General features: G+C 31.2%; 2 protein-coding genes, 2 non-coding genes and 1 pseudogene across 4 annotated transcripts; all 5 read right to left on the reverse strand.

Moving 5' to 3' along the window:
* Positions 1 to 2,986: 2,986 nt before the first annotated feature.
* On the reverse strand, positions 2,987 to 3,088 carry LOC112939980 (U6 spliceosomal RNA). Its single transcript, XR_003247343.1, has one exon. It is a non-coding gene; the product is annotated as a U6 spliceosomal RNA (small nuclear RNA).
* Positions 3,089 to 5,731: 2,643 nt separating this feature from the next.
* LOC101261904 (zeatin O-glucosyltransferase-like) lies at positions 5,732 to 8,173 on the reverse strand. Its single transcript, XM_004253329.5, has one exon. The coding sequence runs from the start codon at positions 7,261 to 7,263 to the stop codon at positions 5,881 to 5,883; it is 1,383 nt and encodes a 460-aa protein (XP_004253377.1). The 5' UTR covers positions 7,264 to 8,173; the 3' UTR covers positions 5,732 to 5,880.
* Positions 8,174 to 8,874: 701 nt separating this feature from the next.
* On the reverse strand, positions 8,875 to 11,408 carry LOC101265039 (zeatin O-glucosyltransferase). Its single transcript, XM_019214155.3, has 2 exons — positions 9,824 to 11,408; positions 8,875 to 9,148 (listed from the first exon to the last, which is right to left on the reverse strand). The coding sequence occupies exon 1, from the start codon at positions 11,248 to 11,250 to the stop codon at positions 9,847 to 9,849; it is 1,404 nt and encodes a 467-aa protein (XP_019069700.1). The 5' UTR covers positions 11,251 to 11,408; the 3' UTR covers positions 8,875 to 9,148; positions 9,824 to 9,846.
* A 1,518-nt stretch (positions 11,409 to 12,926) lies between these two features.
* On the reverse strand, positions 12,927 to 12,998 carry TRNAD-GUC (transfer RNA aspartic acid (anticodon GUC)). The gene has a single exon. It is a non-coding gene; the product is annotated as a tRNA-Asp (tRNA).
* A 586-nt stretch (positions 12,999 to 13,584) lies between these two features.
* Positions 13,585 to 20,193, reverse strand: LOC101267418 (probable 2-oxoglutarate-dependent dioxygenase AOP1.2; annotated as a pseudogene).
* Between the last annotated feature and the right edge of the window lie 1,951 nt (positions 20,194 to 22,144).

Genomic DNA, 22,144 nt, shown 5'->3' on the forward strand with positions numbered 1-22,144 from the left:
AAATTACACCTAATTTTGACTTCATGTATTTCAAAATAAATGTATTTAAATACATCAAAAACTGATAAGATTTTGTAATATCGAAAACTAGAATGTACCTAAGTAATTAGTTTCTAAAGTGGTGAGATTTCAATGTTTCTCTAGTATTTACACTTCTAAGTTAGCGCTGCTTCACGTTCGTTATTATATTAAAATTTCATGACAATTAAATTAAAACTTTGCTTGTGTTTTTGGACTACCGAAAATGTCTCTCTTGAAATAATTATATCTTGTGCGGATTAAAAATATTTGAACTAGATCTATTTGGACAGAGGAGAAAAGGCATATTATCTCATTGCCTGACCCATACATCCCAAAAATTATATTCAAATTATTAGTAATAATGTAACATCATGTTCTTACTTTCCATGATCGATTATAATAGGTTATCATCATTTCGTAGTTTTCTTCAATTATTACTGTAGTGGTGCATATTCGAGAGTGAGTACACAATTTTATAACTAGAAGAGTTTGTCACGTTGTAGCATTTCCAGAGTTGATAATTCAGCTAATATTTATTATCTTAAAAAGTCATCAATTTTCTTTATGTCAATTTTCTTTTTAATAAAAAAAAATAAAATAAAGTAATAATTATTAGTTGAGTCATCTTGAGAGAAATCAACTAATTATTCTCGTTAGGAAGAAATGACAAATATACTTTCAAACTATCGTAAATTATATGCAGATATTTTCGTCATATTTTTTGTTATTGGTGTTCTTACCGTTCAAAAACTAGAACATATATACCCTTTATACTAGCGAATATATATGTGTCATAATCTTATTCAGGGATCCAACATTTATTAAATATCGAATCGACGGATAAGATTGCATCATGTGCCCTTATTTAGTCTTCTATTAAAATGAAGGACATATATACTCTAATTTTTAAAAGACAGAAACACCGATATCCCAAAAAAATAACAGACTATCTGTATACCGATCATTTACAATCGAAATATACGTTATCATTTATTCCTTTTCGTTAAGTGTTACTCCAAATTCGAATTAATTCAAATAAATAAGACAAAAAACATTGAGATTTATATATAGTAAGTGCGTTTCACATGTTTAAAAATCATTTCAACGTTATGGAGATAGCAAATAATTTGATGATTATTAGATGAGTGTCTGGTGCACCATTATATATTGGGGCCACCAAGTAGTATAATATCTGCAAAAATACAAATAAATAGGTAAAACTCACCTTCAAGGACAATTTTCATCAAGCAACCCGTAAAATTCTATTATAAATGATTTAAATATGTGCTGGTAGATTATTAAAAGTGGCAAAATAATCTTTGATATCATGATTTATTAAAATTTATATTTTATGCGTCAACTCAAATTCAATGCTCCATAGCTTTTTAATTACTATCAATAAAGCTCTTCATGAAGCTTTATTAAAATATGTGGTAGCTTTAATTTTTTCTTTTTTTGCTATAGTCCGTAAATTACTACTATGTTTTCTAATGAAGTATGAGTACCTTAAACAGTTGTAATAAGAAGAATAGCTTATCCACTTATAATGTCAATTTAGAAAAAGTTTTTTTTAAAAAAAAAAAGAGTGAAAAGGGTCAAATATGCTCCTAAACTATTTAAAAAGGTTTAGATATATCCTCCGTTTAAAGTTTGGTCCATTTATATCCTCGCCGTCCAACTTTTGGTGTACATATGTCCTTTTGGGCTTTAGTTGGCCAACTCGGAATATCCAACTCATTTTACTTTTATTTAAATGCCAAATGAATTTTCTACGTCATTTTTATGTATTATCACTTGACATTTATATTCAAGGGAAAAGGGTCAAATATGCCCCTAAACTATTCGAAAGGTCTAGATATACCCCGTTTAAAGTTTGGTCCATTTATACCCTCGCGTCCAACTTTTGGTCTACATATGCCTTTATGGATGTTAGTTGGTCAACTCGAAATATCCAACTCATTTTACTTTTCTTTAAATGTCAAATGGGATTTCACATAATTTATATATATTATCACTTGACATTTATATTAAAAGAGAAAGGGGTCACTTATGCCCTAACTATCCGACCCAATTTTAAAACACATATACGACTGTGTTTTAAATGGTTCAATTATGCCCCTAATCTGACTCATATATGTGTGAATTATTTTTTTATTTATATCATCATCGCCTGCTGCAGCTTGCAGTTGTGTCTGTAACGTTGTTGCAGTAAATTCCTCTGCTCTAGCCCTTGCCTGCCAGGTTTGCGCCTCCAGCTCTGCGTTGCGCCAAAACGCTTTTCAAACCTCGACTTCCTTTTCCTTCAATTGTCGTGCCATTGATTTCTTGGCGGTTCCAATCAGAGCACGATAGTGTTCTCCATTTAAATGGTTCAATTATGCCCTAATCCGACCCATATAGGGTATTTAGAAAAAGGATCGGGTTGTATAGATTATTTAAAAGACGGGTCGTATATGTGTTTTAAAATTAGGTCGGATAGTTAGGGGCATAAAATGCCCCTTTCTCTTTTAATATAAATGTCAAGTAATAATATATAAAAATGATGTGGAAAATCCATTTGACATTTAAAGAAAAGTAAAATGAGTTGGATATTTTGAATTGACCAACTAACACCTATAAGGGCATATGTAGACCAAAAGTTTGGACCCGAGTGTATAAATTGACCAAACTTTAAACAGGGGTATATCTAGACCTTTCGAATAGTTTAGGGGCATATTTGACCCTTTTCCCTTGAATATAAATGTCAAGTGATAATACATAAAAATGACGTGGAAAATCCATTTGCCATTTAAATAAAAGTAAAATGAGTTGGATATTCCGAGTTGGCCAACTAACGCCTAAAAGGGCATATGTAAACCAAAAGTTGGACGGCAAGGTTATAAATGGACCAAACTTTAAACGGAGGGTATATCTAAACCTTTTCAAATAATTTAGGGGCATATTTGACCCTTCTCCCAAAAAAAGAAGATATTTGGACCATTTCTAGATTTGTGTGTTATTATTACGCATGGATCATGCTAATCTTCTTTATATTGTTCTAATTTTATTGGATGTCTCCAAAGGAAAATTGAAATAGTCAATTTCCGAACTTTAACTAAATACATTCACAGTGAAAGAGTCACTAAAAAATAATCATTTTATTGCTATTCATGATCCAGTTGGGTCGTTCAATGCTTACTTTAGTTACTTTTACTTGTCCATATTTCACAATATTAAAAATATATTTTTGATTTATTCATCACTTTTCTAAACAACACTTCATGATTTTCTATTTTCTCATATTTAATTAGTCAAAAAAATTTGAAAAACGAGCGCGAAAATAAAAAAAAATGACTTTTTTAAAAATTTAGGAAACAAATTGCATTGTCTCCTCCTCGTTATCCTCACAATCACCACCACCACCACCCTGCGCGACCAACCCCCTCCCCTATCTATTCTCATAGTTTGGTTTTAGATACCAAATGATTGTAGGATACTATTTTTTACTTGTATAAAAAGCACAAGAAATAAGTAAAAATTCATTTTGATTTTCTAAAAAATGTTTTTTGAAAAACGATTTGCTTCATATCAAACAGACCACGTATTATTATTTTGTCCATGATTATATTTATTTTAATATTAGTTACTTATTTCCTGAGATTAAACATCACTTAATAATGAAATTTTAGGTATATATATATATATATATATATATATATATATATATATATATATATATATATATATATATATATATATATATATATATATATATATATAATTTAAAGTAAATAAGTAAAAGTGAACAGATTGAAGAAGTATTTTAAAGATCATCCGAAATGATAAGGAACAAGAGAATCCAAGCTACAATGCAACTAGTTGATAGATGAAGTGATTGAAGTTGAATAGATGAAATGCATTTGGTTAGCTAGATAGTTATAATCAACAAGCTTAGTTTCATTTTGAAAATTGGGGATTAATATATATATATATACTATTAGAATTATTTAACCTCTAGTCATTCATCCACTTGCAACTATTACTAGGCATCCAAAAATTTTATTGCATATCGTACAATTACTAGGCATCCCAAAATTCATTGTATATACTTTATTGTATTAATTTTCCTTTTAATTATTGCTTTTATAAATTTTCATGATTCTCAATTTACATGTTTAAAATTTATTAGCTTTTGCCAAACGTTACAGCCAAATCCAATGTTGATACGTAGATTTTCATTAATATTTTTTTTTGTCTAAATCTTATATATTTCTTATGAAATTTATTAAATATTTATAAGTATTTAACTGTTAATTCAGTTAATATTATGTAAAGCGAAATTATTATTTGCACCAATTTTAAATTTGAGAATTGAGCACTATTAAGAAGAATAAATTCTTTATAATAAGAGTAAACAATTGTTATTATTTTTTGTCTTGAACTTCTAAAGTGATATTTCATTTTAATCAGTTCTTTTTTTTAAAATAACACTTAGTTTGAGTTAGAGGGAATATTATTATACTCCGTCCCACCTCAATATTAACACATTATGTATGATTTGTTTGCACATTAGCACTCCATGGCTACTTCAAGTAATTAAAATTGAGGGAGTGTAAAGTATTCTTCAGAAATTAAGCGAATTAGATAGTCTTTTTCCAACATAGGTCATAGTAGCAGAATGGAATCATTTTATCGGGCTGACTTCCATGTCAACACGAGTAGTTTAACTCATCACTATTTCGTAAGGGCGTTGAGAAATGTTTTTGCTTTTTTTACTAAAAACTTTTGAAAAAGTCTTCAAAGAGCCTTTGCATTGTTTACGAATTCTGCTTAGTAGGGACCTAAACACAGGAATTTCTTTTCTCAGAGTGCTGCAGTAATATAATTGTTCCACCCTTAATTAGGGGTCTCAGATTCGAGCCTTGTCTATGATGAAAATCTGTTGGAGCGTCACCTCCGAATTGACCATATAGTGTGCGGTTTAGATTTAGTCCGAACTTTAATGCACTGAATGGGATATATATACATACTCGTATGTAATGTACATTTTATGTTTTAATAGTTAGTTCCCGTGTAAAATACTCATTTGTTACACCCACGTAGTTATATTTTCAGTTTATTTCCCCACAAAACTTTTTTTTCTGCAATAATGTGTATATACCCAATATGAAATATGATACATTTACCGGAAATGATGTATCAACTTTGTATAATAATGTACAATAGTGTGTAAAAGGTGTTTATACATACTTTTATATTATTATACAAACTCATCCCGTTATTGAGTTTTGTCTCCTACAAACTCCAACCCACGGAATTCTATTTAAAATGGATCAAAATCATCAGTCTATCAAATTGTTTCAATTTTTAACTACAATTTCTAAATATAATCCCGACAAACTTCAAGCGTTAATTTGTCAAGAATTTAAATATATGAGTTCTCAAGCTTTTTCCGACAATTGGAATTATTGTCGTTTTCCTATATATTTCAAATTTACATACAAGATGGGCTAAATTGGTGTGATTTGAAAATAGGGAAAAGTTTCATAAGTAACTATATTAGTGCCCTTTCTTTTATGTGAAAACAATTATTTACCATTTTAAGGAAACATAGCAATATTTTTTTCTTTCAAAACATAGTATACACTGTGTGCGCATCCAGTATCATTATATACACTCTGATACATTGTATATACACTATAACATATAAACAGTATGTGTGCATCCAAACTTTTTGAAGGTATACATGTATCATAAACATTATGGATATATATAGTATTTATACATTACAAAGATCTTATTCCCAAAGTTTACATAATAGAATATGAGAACATTACCAAAGCCAAATACAGCATAACATTTTGAGATACACAGTGGAATTTAGTTATTGGTAATATTAGATATGAAAGATTCCATTTCTTTGCGTGCAAGTCCTCCATGGCTAACAGAGTTTTTGATCTTATTACTCAACTCCACCGCCCTTTGCCTCATCTCTTCTCCTTCTGGCGTACCCATCAACGTCTTGACAGCTTTCTCAATTGCTGCAGCTGGTACTGTTTCCTCTCTGCGACTCCATTTCCACACGGAGATTCCAATCTTCAACACGTTTGTTATGAACACTCTGTTATAAGGCTGGTCAACATGGACAGGCCAAGATGCTATGGGAACTCCCATGCTAATACTTTCCAAACAAGAGTTCCATCCGCAGTGACTCATAAACCCACCTGTTGATCGATGTCCCAAAATTTCCAATTGAGGCGCCCAATTTCTAACAACCATTCCTCTTCCTTCCACTCTTTCTTCAAATCCTTCTGGCAATACAACCTTCCCATCTTTCCCCTCGGAATTATCCTCCGCGTCCAACCTTTTATCATCTGCCTCTCTTATTACCCATATAAATTTATGGTTGCTCTGTTCTAAACCAAGTGCGAGCTCATTGGCTTGCTCTTGTGAAAATGTAGTGGTTGTCCCAAATGACACGAATATTACCGAGTTAACCTCTTGCTTGTCGAGAAATTCCAGGGACGCACTCTTATTGTACAAGTCAACTGATGATTCGAGCAGCATGTGAAATGGACCAAGACACCACACTGGCGAATTATCCTCTGTATGAATGGCAAATGAATGAAGATACTTGTCTTCGAATTCTCTGAAGGAGTTCAAGACAGCTCCTGAATTTAGCTTCCATTCACGTTCTTCTTGTATATACTCTTCCATATGTGGCCCAAAAGTACTCTCCACCGTTGGAAACTCATCGCCTAGTTCCTGAATCAATTTGTCCTGATCTTCATCAACTATATGAAGAACTTGTCGGGTAGTCGAATACCTAACGAAAGATGAAAAGCAGTGAAAAGAATAACACTTGATGTTGGGTATTGAATCCAGATCACTTATATAAGTTATCATCAAACAATCATGAATGACGACCAATCTTTTACCAGTATTTTTGGAGAGTAGATGACATTTTTCACAAATAGACTTCCCTAGATTTTCCAACAATAAATCTTTATCACTTACTGTCTCAGTTGTAGGTACTGAGAGGTCACAGAAATGCAAATTTTCGACAGTGGCGTTTCGTCGAACACCTTGAAGGCGTTTCTTCAAATCGTGGTTTCTAGCAGTGAGGCAGAGGAAGTGTACAGGAATGTTGTGTGAAGCAATGAAGCGAGAAAGGAGAAACAGTGGATTGAGATGGCCATGTTCAGGCCATGGAACCATCGCTACTGTGACTTCATTGAGCACTGATGAGTTGTCGATAGCCATTGACCAAAAAAAATCTGAGAATTGAAAATGAAACAAATGTTGATAGCAATGTCAATGCACACGGACTGGAGTGTTTGGTTGATTGATTGATAAAAGGACCCGCCAAACTTTGTTGATTGATTGACGGAAGGACCCGCCATTGTTGGTTGTATATGCCCAGCATTATATGCTGACCAATATTTTAAAAGGTGGCTTGTAATTATATATATGGGGTCACATAAATTATTAGAAAATAGATAATTAATTACACAAGTATAAATAATTTAATATTTTAAATTTTTATTAATAAGAGAATTATTATTTGTTAAAAATACTTTTTTATCATACTATACTATTTATCTTCTAAAAGAAAATAATTAATAACCTTACTAATAGTATAATAAAAACATCACTCCATTATTAATTAAAATAAAATTACTTTTCAAAAGCTAGATAAAATATAATAATTATGTAACATGTGATAATTAAAATAAATTTAATTTTAAAATAGCTAGATAAAATATAATAATTATCAAACATGTGACAAAACTATGAAGAGCAGTGATAAGTGAAAAAGATAAAATTTTGCTATGTACCTTTAAAAAAAAATGCATGTCATTATTTTCACATTGTTACCAAATAGGAAAAATGTGATACTAAAATTTATTATTTGAGTTATTCTCAATCTTCTTATCTCTATGAATTAAAATTAATACGTATCATTCAATTATTCAATAATTATGAGAGTCAACAATGTTAACTAAATATTTTAGCATTAGCACGTAATTTATGTAAGATATGTTAAGCGAGCCTTAAGCGTTGGAGGTTGAACGTTTGTAAATCTACAATCGGAACACTTAAGACGTAAATCTTACCGAATTTTATTTCACATTTGAATCTCAAAACATTCTGCTAGAGCCCCGCCTTAGGACGAGCCTCAAAACGAGTTCCAACAGAGTTTATTAAAATGCATATAAACCACACATTACCCATTTAATCTGAGTTCGGAGCCTAAAGAGTAAAAAATATTAACAAAGATTTCAAGACGGTATATAAAATTTTATATTAACCAAAACGGCAAAATCGCTGCATAAATAGCGATTTACTCCACTGGAAAAAGCAAAATCGCGTGCAGAGGCAGCGATTTTGCAAAATGTGAATTTTTTTTTAAAAAAAATGAAATTGCTACCTAGGCAGCGATTTTAAATTATTTTTTTTTTAAATCGCTACCTAGGCAGCGATTTATAATTTTTAATTTTTTTAAAAAAATAAATAAGAAAAATCGCTACCTAGGCAGCGATTTTAAAAAAAAATTGAAATGTGAAAGTCGCTACCCAGGCAGCGACTTTTATAATTTTTATTTTTTAAAAAAAAATTTAAGATTTTTTTTTAAAAAAAAAATTTATAAAATTTATAAATCGCTGCCTAGGCAGCGGTTTTTTTAAAAAAAAAAATTATAAATTTTTTTTTATAGAAGTCGCTGCCAAGCAGCGACTTCCACATTTAAAAAATAAAATTAAATTAAAAATCGCTGTCTAGGCAGCGACTTTTAAAAAAAAAATTAAAATCACTGCCTAGGTAGCGATTTCATTTTTTTAAAAAAAATTCACATTTTGCAAAATCGCTGCCTTTTTCCGGGGAAGTAAATCGCTGTTGATGCAACGACTTTGCCGTATTGATTAATATAAAATTTTATATACCATTTTAAAATTTTTGTTAATATTTTATACCGTTTAAACTCCATACTCCATTTAATCTTTGCTCTTAACTTGGCTCTTTGCCTTCCGCAAAGTAGGGGGTGCCAGTGCTACTGATATCTCCAGAGAAAAGCTGAAGTTGCTAAAGCGGTCCACATCTGTTCAAGTGGGACGGATATGAAAATCTTTGGCTCCACTCTATGCTAAACCTGTTAACAACTTGAGTAATGCTGGATGGATCCGTCCTTATTTGTTTTCATTAAGATTAACATTCTGAATTTAAATGTATATTTGAATGATAAAGATGTTGTATTTGAATTTGAAAAAAGTATTAACACCCTGTTAAAATATATATAATTCATCATTCAAGTACAAAATTTTGGAGATTAAGGATGTGTTTGGTACGAAGGAAAATATTTTCCTATGGTAAATAAATATTTTCCTATGGTAAATAAAAAATATTTTTAGAATATGATCTTTAGTGTTTGATATGTGAATAAAAAATATCTTTTACTTTAACTGGAGTAAGAAAATAAATTTTGAAATTGAAATTTAGGGTGAAAAAATAAAATTTAAAATATTTTTTAGAAATTGATGTAATTTTTAAAAAAATATAATTTGAAGTTGGATGAGAGTTTTGGAAAATGTTTTCCTTAACTTTTGAAGGAAAGTCATTTTCCTTAGTTTTGACGAAAATAATTTGATTTGGAAAGTTTTTTTCAAAACTTTTGTTCCAATCAAACATGAAAAAATTAAAAAGCATTTTCCAAAAAATATTTTCGTACGTACAAAACACACCCCAAGAAAAGATCTTATTCCCAGAGGTAACATTACAAATAATATAATCGAATATGAGAGTTTTAACAAAGCCAAATACAACATACCATTTTGAGATTCACAATAGAATTTAGTTATTGGTAATGTTAGATATGAAAGATTCCATCTCCTTGCGCGCAAGTCCTCCATGGCTAACAGAGTTTTTGATCTTATTACTCAACTCCACCGCCCTTTGCCTCATCTCCTCTCCTTCTGGTGTACTCATCAACGTCTTGACAGCTTTCTCAATTGCTGCAGCTGGTACTATTTCCTCTCTGCGACTCCATTTCCACACAGAGATTCCAATCTTCAACACGTTTGTTATGAACACAGTGTTATAAGGCTGGTCAACATGGACAGGCCAAGATGCTATGGGAACTCCCATGCTAATACTTTCCAAACAAGAGTTCCATCCGCAGTGACTCATAAATCCTCCTGTTGACGTATGTCCCAGGATTTCCAATTGTGGCGCCCAATTTCTCACCACGATTCCTCTTCCTTCCACTCTTTTCTCGAACCCTTCAGGTAATACAACCCTCCCATCTTTCCTCTCGGAATTATTCTCCGCGTCCAACCTTTTGTCATCTGCATCTCTTACTACCCATATAAATTTATAGTTGCTCTGTTCTAAACCAAGAGCGACCTCATTGACTTGCTCTTGTGACAATGTAGTGGTTGTTCCAAATGACACGAATATAACAGAGATAGCATCTTGCTTGTCGAGAAATTCCAGGGACACATGTCGAACACTCCTATTGCACGAAACAACTGATGATTGGAGCAGCATGTGAAATGGACCAAGACACCACACTGGCATATTATCCTCTGCATGAATGGCAAGTGAATCAAGATACTTGCCTTCGAATTCTCTGAAGGAGTTCATGACAACCCCTGAATTTAGCTTCCATTCACGTTCTTCTTGTATATACTCCTCCAGATGTGGCCCAAAAGTGCTCTCCACCGTTGGAAACTCATCGCCTAGTTCCTGAATCAACTTGTCTTGATCTTCATCAACTATATGAACAACTTGTCGTAAAGTCGAATAGCTAACGAAAGATGAAATGGAGTGGAAAGAATAACACTTGATGTTGGGTATTGAATCCAGATCCTTTATATAAGTTATCATCAAACAATCATGAACGATGACCAATCTTTTCGTATTTTTCGAGAGTATATGGCATTTTTCGCAAATAGACTTCCCTAGCTTTTTCAACAACAAATCTTTATCACTTTCTGCCTCATTACTTTTAGGTACTGAGAGGTCACAGAAATGCAAATTTTCACAAGTGGCATTTCGTCGAACACCTTGAAGGCGATTCTTCAAATCATGGTTTCGAGCAGTGAGGCAGAGGAAGTGTACAGGAATGTTGTGTGAAGCAATGAAGCGAGAAAGGAGAAACAGTGGATTGAGATGGCCATGTTCAGGCCATGGAACCATCGCTACAATTACTTCATTCAGCTGAAGATTATTCTCTAATGAGTTGTTGATAGCCATTTGACAAAAAATAAAAAATGATAGATCTGAGTGTGTTGTGAAGAAAATCAAGTTTTTGTATGCGTGTAAGGCAACTCCAACTTGCAACTATTTTGAATAAATAATAATAATAAAGCAACTCATGAGCAAGCAAATAATATAACGGTAAAATACTTGGAATATAAGTCCTCATCCGAATGTAAGTTTTGAATAATTTTTTATATTATTTTTAGATCCGAACATTGAATAATTAAAATTAATTGTTTTATCAATATTTAAATGTACATAATTACTTGTCGATGTATTTGATATTGAATCATAACATAATTCAAATTATTAATAAATTACTTAAAATAGCTATTTTTTAAATTCTTCCGGTCAAATTTAACGACAAAGAAATCGTTTATGTGAATCGATTCAGATTCGACTCATTTTATTTTTTCTAAATAAAAGGGGATAATGAAAGGAAATTATTATAAATTTAAATTAATTAAACCCTAAAATAATATCTAACATTGGGTTGAAAACTTAAAAAAAAATACTAGTACACATTTCCACTCGTAATAGATGGCAAGATAAAATAGAAGTGTGTCATGTTTATCATCACAAATAAATTATCATTACACTTGAAGAGAAAGAAAGCTAATTAAATTTACTATATTAAACACATAATTAAGAAAACAACAATAAGTCATTGCAGAAAAATTGCAAGTATTCCCAGTTTGTACTTAATGACCTAAAATATGAGATTAGTTACAAAGCTAAGCCACAACTCGTTAAAATAATTTGATACATATAAAAAAACTACAGTTTGGTGGAGTAATATCAACGGAAGGGTAGCTTGTTGACATTTTTTGACGAAAAAAATTATATAATTTGTATACAAGTCAAAAAAAATATATTTTATGGATAAATAGATATATACTTGGTATGTGCAACTCATATGACATTATGTTTTTTGCAGTATGATCCAAAAGAATGTTCATATTTCTTTATTTAGACATAATTTTATGTTAAACTTCTCATTTTATTTTTAATAAATGATAAAGTCACGTAAATAAAATATGTCATATACAATTTTTTTCTTCCAAATATCGTATATACATTATTAAATGAATCGAGACAAAGAATAATCAAACCTTAAATACCTTTGATGAGTTGGAAGAAATTTTATATAAAAAATCTTCGATCATGATAATGAAATTGTCTAGCGTAAATTAACATTAATCCACTATACATCTTTTGTCAAAACTTCAAGATTACTCACCCGATTTTGATATAATATGGTAACAATGTTCTTGTCACCCATGTACTTTTCATAATTCATCACTCGAAGAAGGTAATTGGTCAAATTCATATGCTCACCCATATACTCTTAAACACCTAAACTATCCAAAATCATCTTTTTTATTTTGGTCTAACAGTTGTTCTGAATATGACTGAATAATTTTAGTGCTTATACACATAATAAATTACAATATGTATTGAGCTCAACTAAGTTTATATCAAAAGAGGCGGAGACCAAAGGATCAAGAAAATTATATTATATGTACAAAGCTAATTTATTTAATTTGTACCGTAGTTGTATATTTCGAATCTAGAAAATAGAAAAAACAATAGGTAGAGAAACAATCGTACTATTTGTTTTTGTCGCCTTTATTACATTATGCACAAGCCAGGAAAAAAGAAAAAAAAATCGCCGTTGCCGGGGATCGAACCCGGGTCACCCGCGTGACAGGCGGGAATACTTACCACTATACTACAACGACTTATTGGTGATGAATAATTGATTCTTTATTATTTATTAAAAATATCTCTTTTCGTCATATGAACTTTAAGGTGTATGAAGTTATAGTTCTGTTATTTAAAATTTTGTTGAATATAACTGATTTGTGAAAAATAAAAATGACATATCAATACTTTATCGAGAGGTTTGATAATTTTTTATTATTTTATTATTTTCTATCATTTTATCTCCGTTGTCAAGCTTAAATTCAACTTTTCACTTTTCGATTAAGCAAAAAGTGTGCATTGAATATCATATCAAATTAATTTGGTTAGATTTTTTTATTTCAAGTATAACTCGATTTGGTTCGATATTTTTAAAATGATTTTTTCAAAAACAACATAAAAAAAGATAAAGATTACATCGATTTGTTACTGGCTGTAGCAAGCAAAACAAACATAAAATAAAAATAAAAATAAAAATAAATAAATGAAAATTAGGTCGTTTGGAGCTTGAGATGATGGATACGAGTCATAATTAGCTAGCGCAACTACTGAACTCAAAATTAAAATAACAAATTAATTGGGGATAGGCTTGGGTAGTTGGGTTGGATCATGAAATTATCTGGATTATTACCAAATATGATTGATTTTCTTTTTTAAATAGCATCAAATACATAAAATTCTGGAATTTGCTCGTATTGGTGACACCTCAATTCGCTCTATATCGGTTATACAATAACAAATGCGAAGTGTTGAGAATGACAACTTGTCAAGTATAAAAGTCTGGCTACTAACTTTTGATATACACTAGGATCCTTCAACAACTTGTCAGTCTTGGATTCTTGAGGAAAATACAGATCAAATTCAGCACTGGTAAGCTTCTGATTTAGCTCAATAGGTGCTCTAATAGGCTTTGATCCTGATAATCCCATATCTGAAATCAACTCAAGACAATATTTTCTCTGGTGCATTATAATTCCATCCTTATTCCTAGCAAATTCAATGCCTAAGAAATGCATTAAGTCACCCAAATCTTTGATCTTGAAAGTATCTTTGAGCATTGTTTTTGTCTCCAAAATTAGTTGGTGATCATTCCCTGTGATAAGCAGGTCATCAACATAGACCAATACAATAACCAAACTAGATCCTCGTTGCTTGGTGAATAATGAATAATCAAAACGACTCTAATTGAAACCAAAATCAGTTAGAGCTTTAGTTTATTTGATGTTCCATTGTCTACTAGCTTGTTTGAGTCCATATAGAGATTTTATCAGCTTGCAAACCTTCCCTTTCCCGCTTTGATGACTGAACCCCAGTGGCATTTCCATGTACACTTCTTCATCCAAATCACCTTGAAGAAATGCATTAAAAACATCCATTTGATATAATCCCCAACCTTGTGCAGCAGCCAAAGATATCACTAGTCTGACTGTTACCATCTTCACTACTGGAGAGAAAGTTTCTTGATAATCTAATCCTTCTATCTGATTGTATCCTTTGGCAACTAGGCGAGCTTTAAATCTTTCTACTTCTCCATTGGCATTGTACTTAATTTTGTACACCCACTTACATCCTATGGCTTTCTTATCCACAGGCAGCTGTACAATTTTCCATGTATGATTCTAGGGCCTGAATTTCACTTTGCATAGCTTCAATCCATCTGTTATCTTTCACTGCTTCATGATATGTTTTAGGCTCTTGCTCTTGTGAGAATCTTGTCAAATAACTCTTATAAGGAACTGAAATGCTATTGTAATCCACAACATCACCAATAGAGTATAAACAGTTTCTAGTTGCTTTCCTAGGTAGAACATAATCTGCTTGCCAAATAGGAGGCCTGACAGTTCTATGTGACTTCCTTAATACAACCTGGTCATGTACATCTGTGACATGTTCCTCCTCCACATGTTCTTCCTCAAGCATACATGAAGGTGGAGATGAAGTTACCTCACTGTGACTTGGTTTACCATTAGAATGCTCAGTAGTAGTAGTGGTTGGTGTTTCACATTCACCATTCATTTCAGTACCTCCAAGATCAAGAAAGTGCATGCCTTCTTCAGTGTCAATATTGTGTGCTTGAAATGGAAATAATTGTTCATGAAAAACAACATCTCGACTAACAAATATAGTCTTAGACTTCATATCATATAATTTGTATCCCTTTTGAGTGGCTGCATATCCAAGTAAAACTGCCTCCCTTGCCCTGGGTGCAAATTTATCTCCCTTTAAAAAATTTGTAGCAAAACAAAGACATCCCACTACTCTAAGATGAGACAGAGAAGGTTGCTTATTATAAAGTAGCTCATAAGGTGTCTTGTTGCCTATTGTAGTAAGAGGAATTCTATTAATGATATACACTGCAGCCTTCACACATTTCCCCCCAGAATTTGTCAGGAAGATTACTTTGTATTTTGATTGCTCTAGCAGTCTCCAAAACATGCCTGTGTTTTCTTTCTACAACACCATTTTGTTGTGGTGTATGAGGACAAGAACTTTGGTGCAATATTCCATTTGATGTAAACAATTCACTACAATTTGTATTAAAGAACTCACCTCCATTATCAGATCTAAACACCTTCACAATGTTGCCAAACTGTGTTTTTATCATTGATAGGAATTGTTTCAGAACTACAATCACATCAGACTTTAGAGCAAGTAAGAAAACCCATGTCCACCTAGAATGATCATCAACTAGAGTGAGGAAGTACCTCTTCCCATTGTGAGCAGGCAACTTGTAGGGGCCCCAAACATCCATGTGAACCAAGTCAAAATTAGCATCTGCTTTACTGTTGCTAATGGGAAAAGGAATTCTAGTTTGTCTAGCCTGTGGACAAATACTACACTGTTTCAAAGAAAGACTACTACAATTATTGAAGACCTTTATTCTTCTAAGTATTCCCATAGGAATGTGTCCCAATCTCATATGCCAAAGAGCAGGATCAATGGTTTTCTCAACAGCAGACATTGTCCTGATTATATTCACATTCCCTTGTTGCATTCCTTGCGGTTTTAGTACATAAAGACCATCCTCTATATCACCAATCCCCTTCACCTTCCCAGATGAGAGGTCCTGAAATACGCAGCATATGGGAAAAAAAGAAACACAACAGTTTAATTCTTTTTTCCATTTTGAAACTGACAATAGATTAAACTTGAATGCCGGGATACATAACACATCCCTAATTACTTCACCTTCATTTAAATGAACACTTCCAATATGAGAAATGGAAGCTGATTCACCTGTTGGTAGCTGTACTTTTCCTGCATTTCTCACAATAATCTCATCATGTAAGTGCTGTTTACTTCTTATCATATGATCTGTACACCCTGAATCTACTACCCAGTTCATGAGTTTCGTAGAATTACCTGCCATATGAGCACTCCTATGTGGTTGGTTTGTAGTATTCATGTTTAATACATTTAACATCTGCGTCATTTGTTCTGGTGTGGCCTTTTTCATCAACTGCATAAGCTGATCTTGTGTAACTATTTGATCATCACACACTTTCCCTCCTATAGCAGCATTAACCTTCTTCTTTGACTTGAAATCTGCAGGATACCCAATCAGTTGATAACAATTGCTCTTAACATGCTCTGTCGCATGACAATGTTCACATTTCATCAATTTGAAGCATCCATCCCTTGTATGACCTTTCATGTTACAGAAATCACAATAGAGATTATTATATCCTTTCTTTTGAAACTGTTTGAATCCAGTTTGTCTTAAAGTAGACAAAGCTGTTGATTCAATTCCATCATGTACAACTTCTGCAATTCCCTTTTGACTTTCATCTTGGATGACCATTGCGTATGCTTGGTTTACATTAGGCAAATTATTCATCATAAAGATCTGTCCCCTTGCCTGTGAGTAGCTTTCATTTAGACCCATCAAAAATTGCAAAATTCGCTGATATTGCATTTGTTCAACAACTCCTTGGATTTGTGACAGTCACACCCTGGGGGAGGCAGAATTGAGTCATATTCATCCCATAGACTCTTTAGTTTTGTGTAATAAGAAGAAACTGTGGATATTCCCTGTGTTAATGTGAAAATTCCTCTGTGAAGTTGATAGAGTCTCGATCCATTCACTTTATCGAAACGTTCCTTCAAATCAAACCAAACCTTGTATGCACTTGACGCGTATAAGATTCCACTAAGCAGATCCTTTCTCACATTGCATGTAAGCCATGAAATTACAATCGCATTACATCGATCCCAAATCTTCTTCAAATCCCCTTCATAATCACTCCTGGAAACTGATCCATCCACGAAACCCAATTTGTTTCTTCCTAATAATGCTATTTCCATCGCTCGACTCCACAAAGTGTAGTTTTCCATGCCGAGCAATTGAATCCCAACAGATAATGCTCCAGGAACATCAGAAGAGCTCAAGTAGAGTGGGTGATTGTGATCTATAATCATCGAACCTCCCCTCGATACAACTCCTCCAGTTCTTCCATGTGTTTCATCCGTCGATCCATCCTCGATCTCCATTGAAGAATCTCTCGATCTATGTTCAAAAAAACCCAAAATGAAATTCTAGATCTGCTCCAAACCGCTCTGATACCATGTAAACTTCAGTGAATTCCAACTAATTACAGTTGGTTAATGGAGAAGAATGCTAGTTTAAGAAGAACTGATTGAAGAAGAAGAGAAGAGAAAGTTCTGTATTGAATCACATGAACAATGAATATTAAAACTCAACTGTTTTACATCTACAGAACACTATTTATAGAATTACAAATTGAACTAATTAATTTAAGCGACTCTGACAGGTGTACATTTTCTGTTAGTGCACTGCAGTGCATTTAACCAACTGTTTAACAAAAACGTCTCAAAACCTGTTTCTGAAGCTGCTCCTAAAGCCTAAAGTCAAGATCGACTCAATATTCATATATCATTCTCAATTAAGAAATTCATCACATTTTTTGTACATAGCACGAGATTCCTTGATTAGATGCTTCTTCTAGAAATTGTATAGGTGTGTAAAGTTTGTTAGGAATTTGTTAGTCTTTTAGATTATTTTACATCTTTGCCATTTTATAATAGCATAAATAGTTGTTCTAATTTCTTCAATAAATATATACTCATGGAGCATACATATTTATTCTACTAGTAAACACAATTAAAGTAAATAAAATTTAGACCCCACAATAGGTCTTCAGAATAGATTCACATCTCATGCCTTCTTTAGTATTGTTGAAAGCTGCACGGTAGCTGAAAGTAAGGTACTCAACATGATCAAAGGGCTTAAAGAGCAAAGGATGATCTTCATCTACTAGCTCTTTTGGTGCCTCTACCATGTATCCAACCTTAGGTGTTGAAAAGAAACCAATTGAGTACCTTGCTTCTTTTCCTCTCATCATCACTCTATGATATGGTGCATGCAATCGACCATTTGCCCATGCCTACGTACAAAAACAAAACTTCATATACATATTTGTTTTAAAATCATTTTATCTACTATCTGGTCTAATTCTGATAGTTGCTCTGAATATGACTGAATAGTTTTACTGGCAACACATATGCAAATTAAAATACTAACAATAAATTAAAAATGACATGCTATATAATAAGATTAATGTTTTACCAAAAAGAAGGATTTCCTTGAGGCCATAGAGTTTGAGTGAATTTTTCAGCTTTATTGTGGATGTTAGCATCATCAATACACAAACTTTCATAGAGTGGAATTTGAGGATGCTGTTCAATTTAGCCATGAAGAGGTTTAGTTGATGAAATGTTTTTAAGTTTGGTTTGTAAAGGGAGATCAAAAAGCTCTTGTGAACATTCAAAAATGGATTTTTTAAGGTGTATTTGAAATTTTGTCAAAGGAAGCTTCAAAACAACCATATTCTATTACTGCTTTGTGAACTTGGATTTTCACTTGGTTCCATATAAGTGTGCTTGGCTGTAGATCTTCATGAGAAAAGTCTTATTTTTGGAAGCTTGATCATATTTCCTTGGAAAAAGAGTTTTTTTATGTGTTTGTTATGCTTTAATTCTATGTAAGTAAATGAACGTATTTAAAGAATTTGGTATAACACAATGTTGTGTGAAGGTATAAAACAAAATAATTAAAATTCAATTCCAACTGTTCGAATGCCCAACCCTATTATTAGGTTTTTAAGGATATCAAAAGATTGAATAGGCTAAAGCAACGTGTTTATATAAATAATTTCTTTTAATTAAATATTTTGCTCTAATTTCAAATTATGCTACAGTTATATAATCTCTAAAGAGTATTTAAGTATGAATTTTTTTTTGGCAGGGAGTGTTTCTCAAATGAGGCCTTATGCGATGTGAATTCAAATTAGTCTGATTTTAATACAAATATCAAACACCGAGTGATAAATTAAAACAAAACAAAATGTTCAGAAGTTAATGGACTTTGTAGCAATTACTTATGTTTAGCTTTTCATGACACCATTATTTCTGATATTAAATTTCAGCTATCTCATAAAATCTCATTTATTTTTAGATAATTTTCTGTTTTTCATATCTTTATCAAAAGAATGCACTGCTTTTAAAAGATATAAAACAGATATATCCCCATTAATATTTATAAATGGACCATTTTATTAAGAAGTTGATCATGACTTATATCAAATATTTGATGTGCAAAGAAAAATAGATCTCTACGCATTAAACGAAATAGGAGATTAGTATAAGAAGTAGGACCATCCAATGTCAAAGTAATCAAACTTCAATATAATTATCAGACACTAATTGAAGAATCTAAAAAAAAAGAAGATTATTATTACTTCACTTAAATATGTGCCTTTTGAAACAAACAATAATCACCACAACATGAAAGGGGTACGTATATTGTAAGGTAAAATATACTATTTTGACAACTAATAATACATTCAAGAATATATATATATATATATATATATATGGACAAATTCAATTCCAAAAGCTAACTTATATTTGAATTAACTAAAAAGATCTCAATTAAGCTCCAAATCTGAGAAGCAAAACAATAACGAACAACCAATCATTACAACCCTGATTATTTAATAGTTAATGAAATGAGTTTATCTAATAGTTAATGAAATGAGTTGAGAATCATGAATAACAACAACCAATTTATTTTTATCTTTCTAAGATTCAATAACCAAAATTAGACAATATATTTATTAGTAGCAAGTGCACATGAAATTAATGGTGTGCTTGCAAATTGACCGGAACACTAATTATGAAAAAAAAAAATAGTAGCTAACCCCAATTTCCCATTTTTTAGGAATAGCACCAATGACATGTGTAATTGATTGTCTTGTACCTAATTTTGAAGGATTTGGAGATGGTTTTTTCTGACTTTTCTTACTTCAAAACTGCCTGAGTTCTGGGCGAAAATAAAGTTCACTTTTGTTTTACTTATTTTGCTCACATTTCTTATTTTAAAAAAATAAAATTATATTTGATTTATTAAAAAATATCTCAAATAACAAAGTTGTCACTTTTGTTTTACTTATTTTGCTCACCTTTCAAAATTTGCTTATTTTAAAAAATAAAAAATCATTAATTTATTTTTAAAAAATAGCTCAAAATATCATCCTTTACGGTTTACATTACTTATCAAATAAATTGACACATTTCGATAACATTTAAATAATACATAAAGCACTACTTAATTAAAATATATAAACCACCTGCATGTTTCATATTGAATAACACGTAACAAGAAATGTTCTTACATGTTTTAAGAGATGTGAAAGTTTCATATGGTTATGTTTCAAATTTCTCATATGTGGATTGAAGAGATATTTTAATGCAACAACTCCTTCATATAGCCTTGAGGAATATAATCTCTTGCCAGTTAATGTTCTTAAACAATTAATTGAGAAATAATACTTTGTCTAATGAGTAAGTATTAAATCCTTGAACATGCATAGCAATTAATTATTAAGTAATAAGATCGACAAGCTCTTTTGTTAAGTATATGTATGTTTACATCTACTGAGAACATATAAATCAAGAAGGGAAATCATCGTCTATAAGACATGAGGTGGATCAGATTCACAATAAAAGGATAGTTGTTGAATGATTCAATAAGCATTACATATTTTGTTGTTCTTTACTAATAAGTTTAGGAAAAACTACACAATATAGCAAACATCAATTTATATTTATTGTGTATAGTTACAGTGTATTTTTTTTAAAGCTATTTGGATATACTTACATATTAATTAGCAAACTTAATTAATTATGAATTATCAGTTATTTTTAAAAAAAAATTATATGTATTTAAATAATTATTACTAAATAGGAAAGATATCTAATAAATTATATGTATTTAAATAATTATTACTAAATAGGAAAGATACCTAATTAAATGTTTTTCTCTTTCAATATACATGTAATAATGTATTATTATTATTATTATTTTTCCGCCGATTTCCTTCTAATCAAGATCCTTTGCATGATTATATGAACGATTTTTGTATTATTTTCGTTGGGTATTTTCTAAGTGCATTTTTTCTCATTTATATTTATATATTTATATATATATGTTTCTCGTATTTCGTAGAGTTTTGTTTCAAGAAGTTATTTTCACCGACATTCAAATACATAATTTAATTATGTTAAATTCACTTTGATATAAATGTTGTAATACATTTCATTCTGTTGATACACACATAATTGTATTTGAATGTTGAACGCAATGAAATACATATACATTTGAATACTTGTTATTTTTTATGGATTGTCCAATTAGAAATACAAGTGCATTTGGATACATTAATACATTACATAGATTTGAATGTACATGTATATAACACATCTGCTTTTTTTTTTTTTTTGCATAGAGTGAAATACATATACATTTGGATAATCATATTGTAGTATAATTCATTGTCATTTTTTAGATTGTCCAATTATATGGATATATCAACACATTTGTATTGAGCAATCTTAGAGATACAATTATGTTTATTGTGTATTTTAAATTGAAATAAACAAGATTCATCACAATTACAATAAATCAATTTAACTAAGAAATGTAAGTGAAATACCTTTACGTTTGAACAAGAACAATAGCGACAATGAAAATTTGTATACGGCGTATTCATTTTTTTAAAAAAATTAATTTGAATCCAAAAGTATACACATTGACTATGTAATTATTAGTTGTTAATGTAATTATGGAAGTTTGAGAATTTTAGCACATAATTAAAGAGATTCA

This window comes from Solanum lycopersicum, chromosome 6 (genome assembly GCF_036512215.1).
Source record: "Solanum lycopersicum chromosome 6, SLM_r2.1".
NCBI lineage: Eukaryota > Viridiplantae > Streptophyta > Magnoliopsida > Solanales > Solanaceae > Solanum > Solanum lycopersicum.

Excerpts from the sequence above, each read along its gene's own strand:
- LOC101265039 (XM_019214155.3), bottom strand. The coding sequence starts at position 11,250 with ATGGCTATCAACAACTCATTAGAGAATAATCTTCAGCTGAATGAAGTA.
- LOC101261904 (XM_004253329.5), bottom strand. The coding sequence starts at position 7,263 with ATGGCTATCGACAACTCATCAGTGCTCAATGAAGTCACAGTAGCGATG.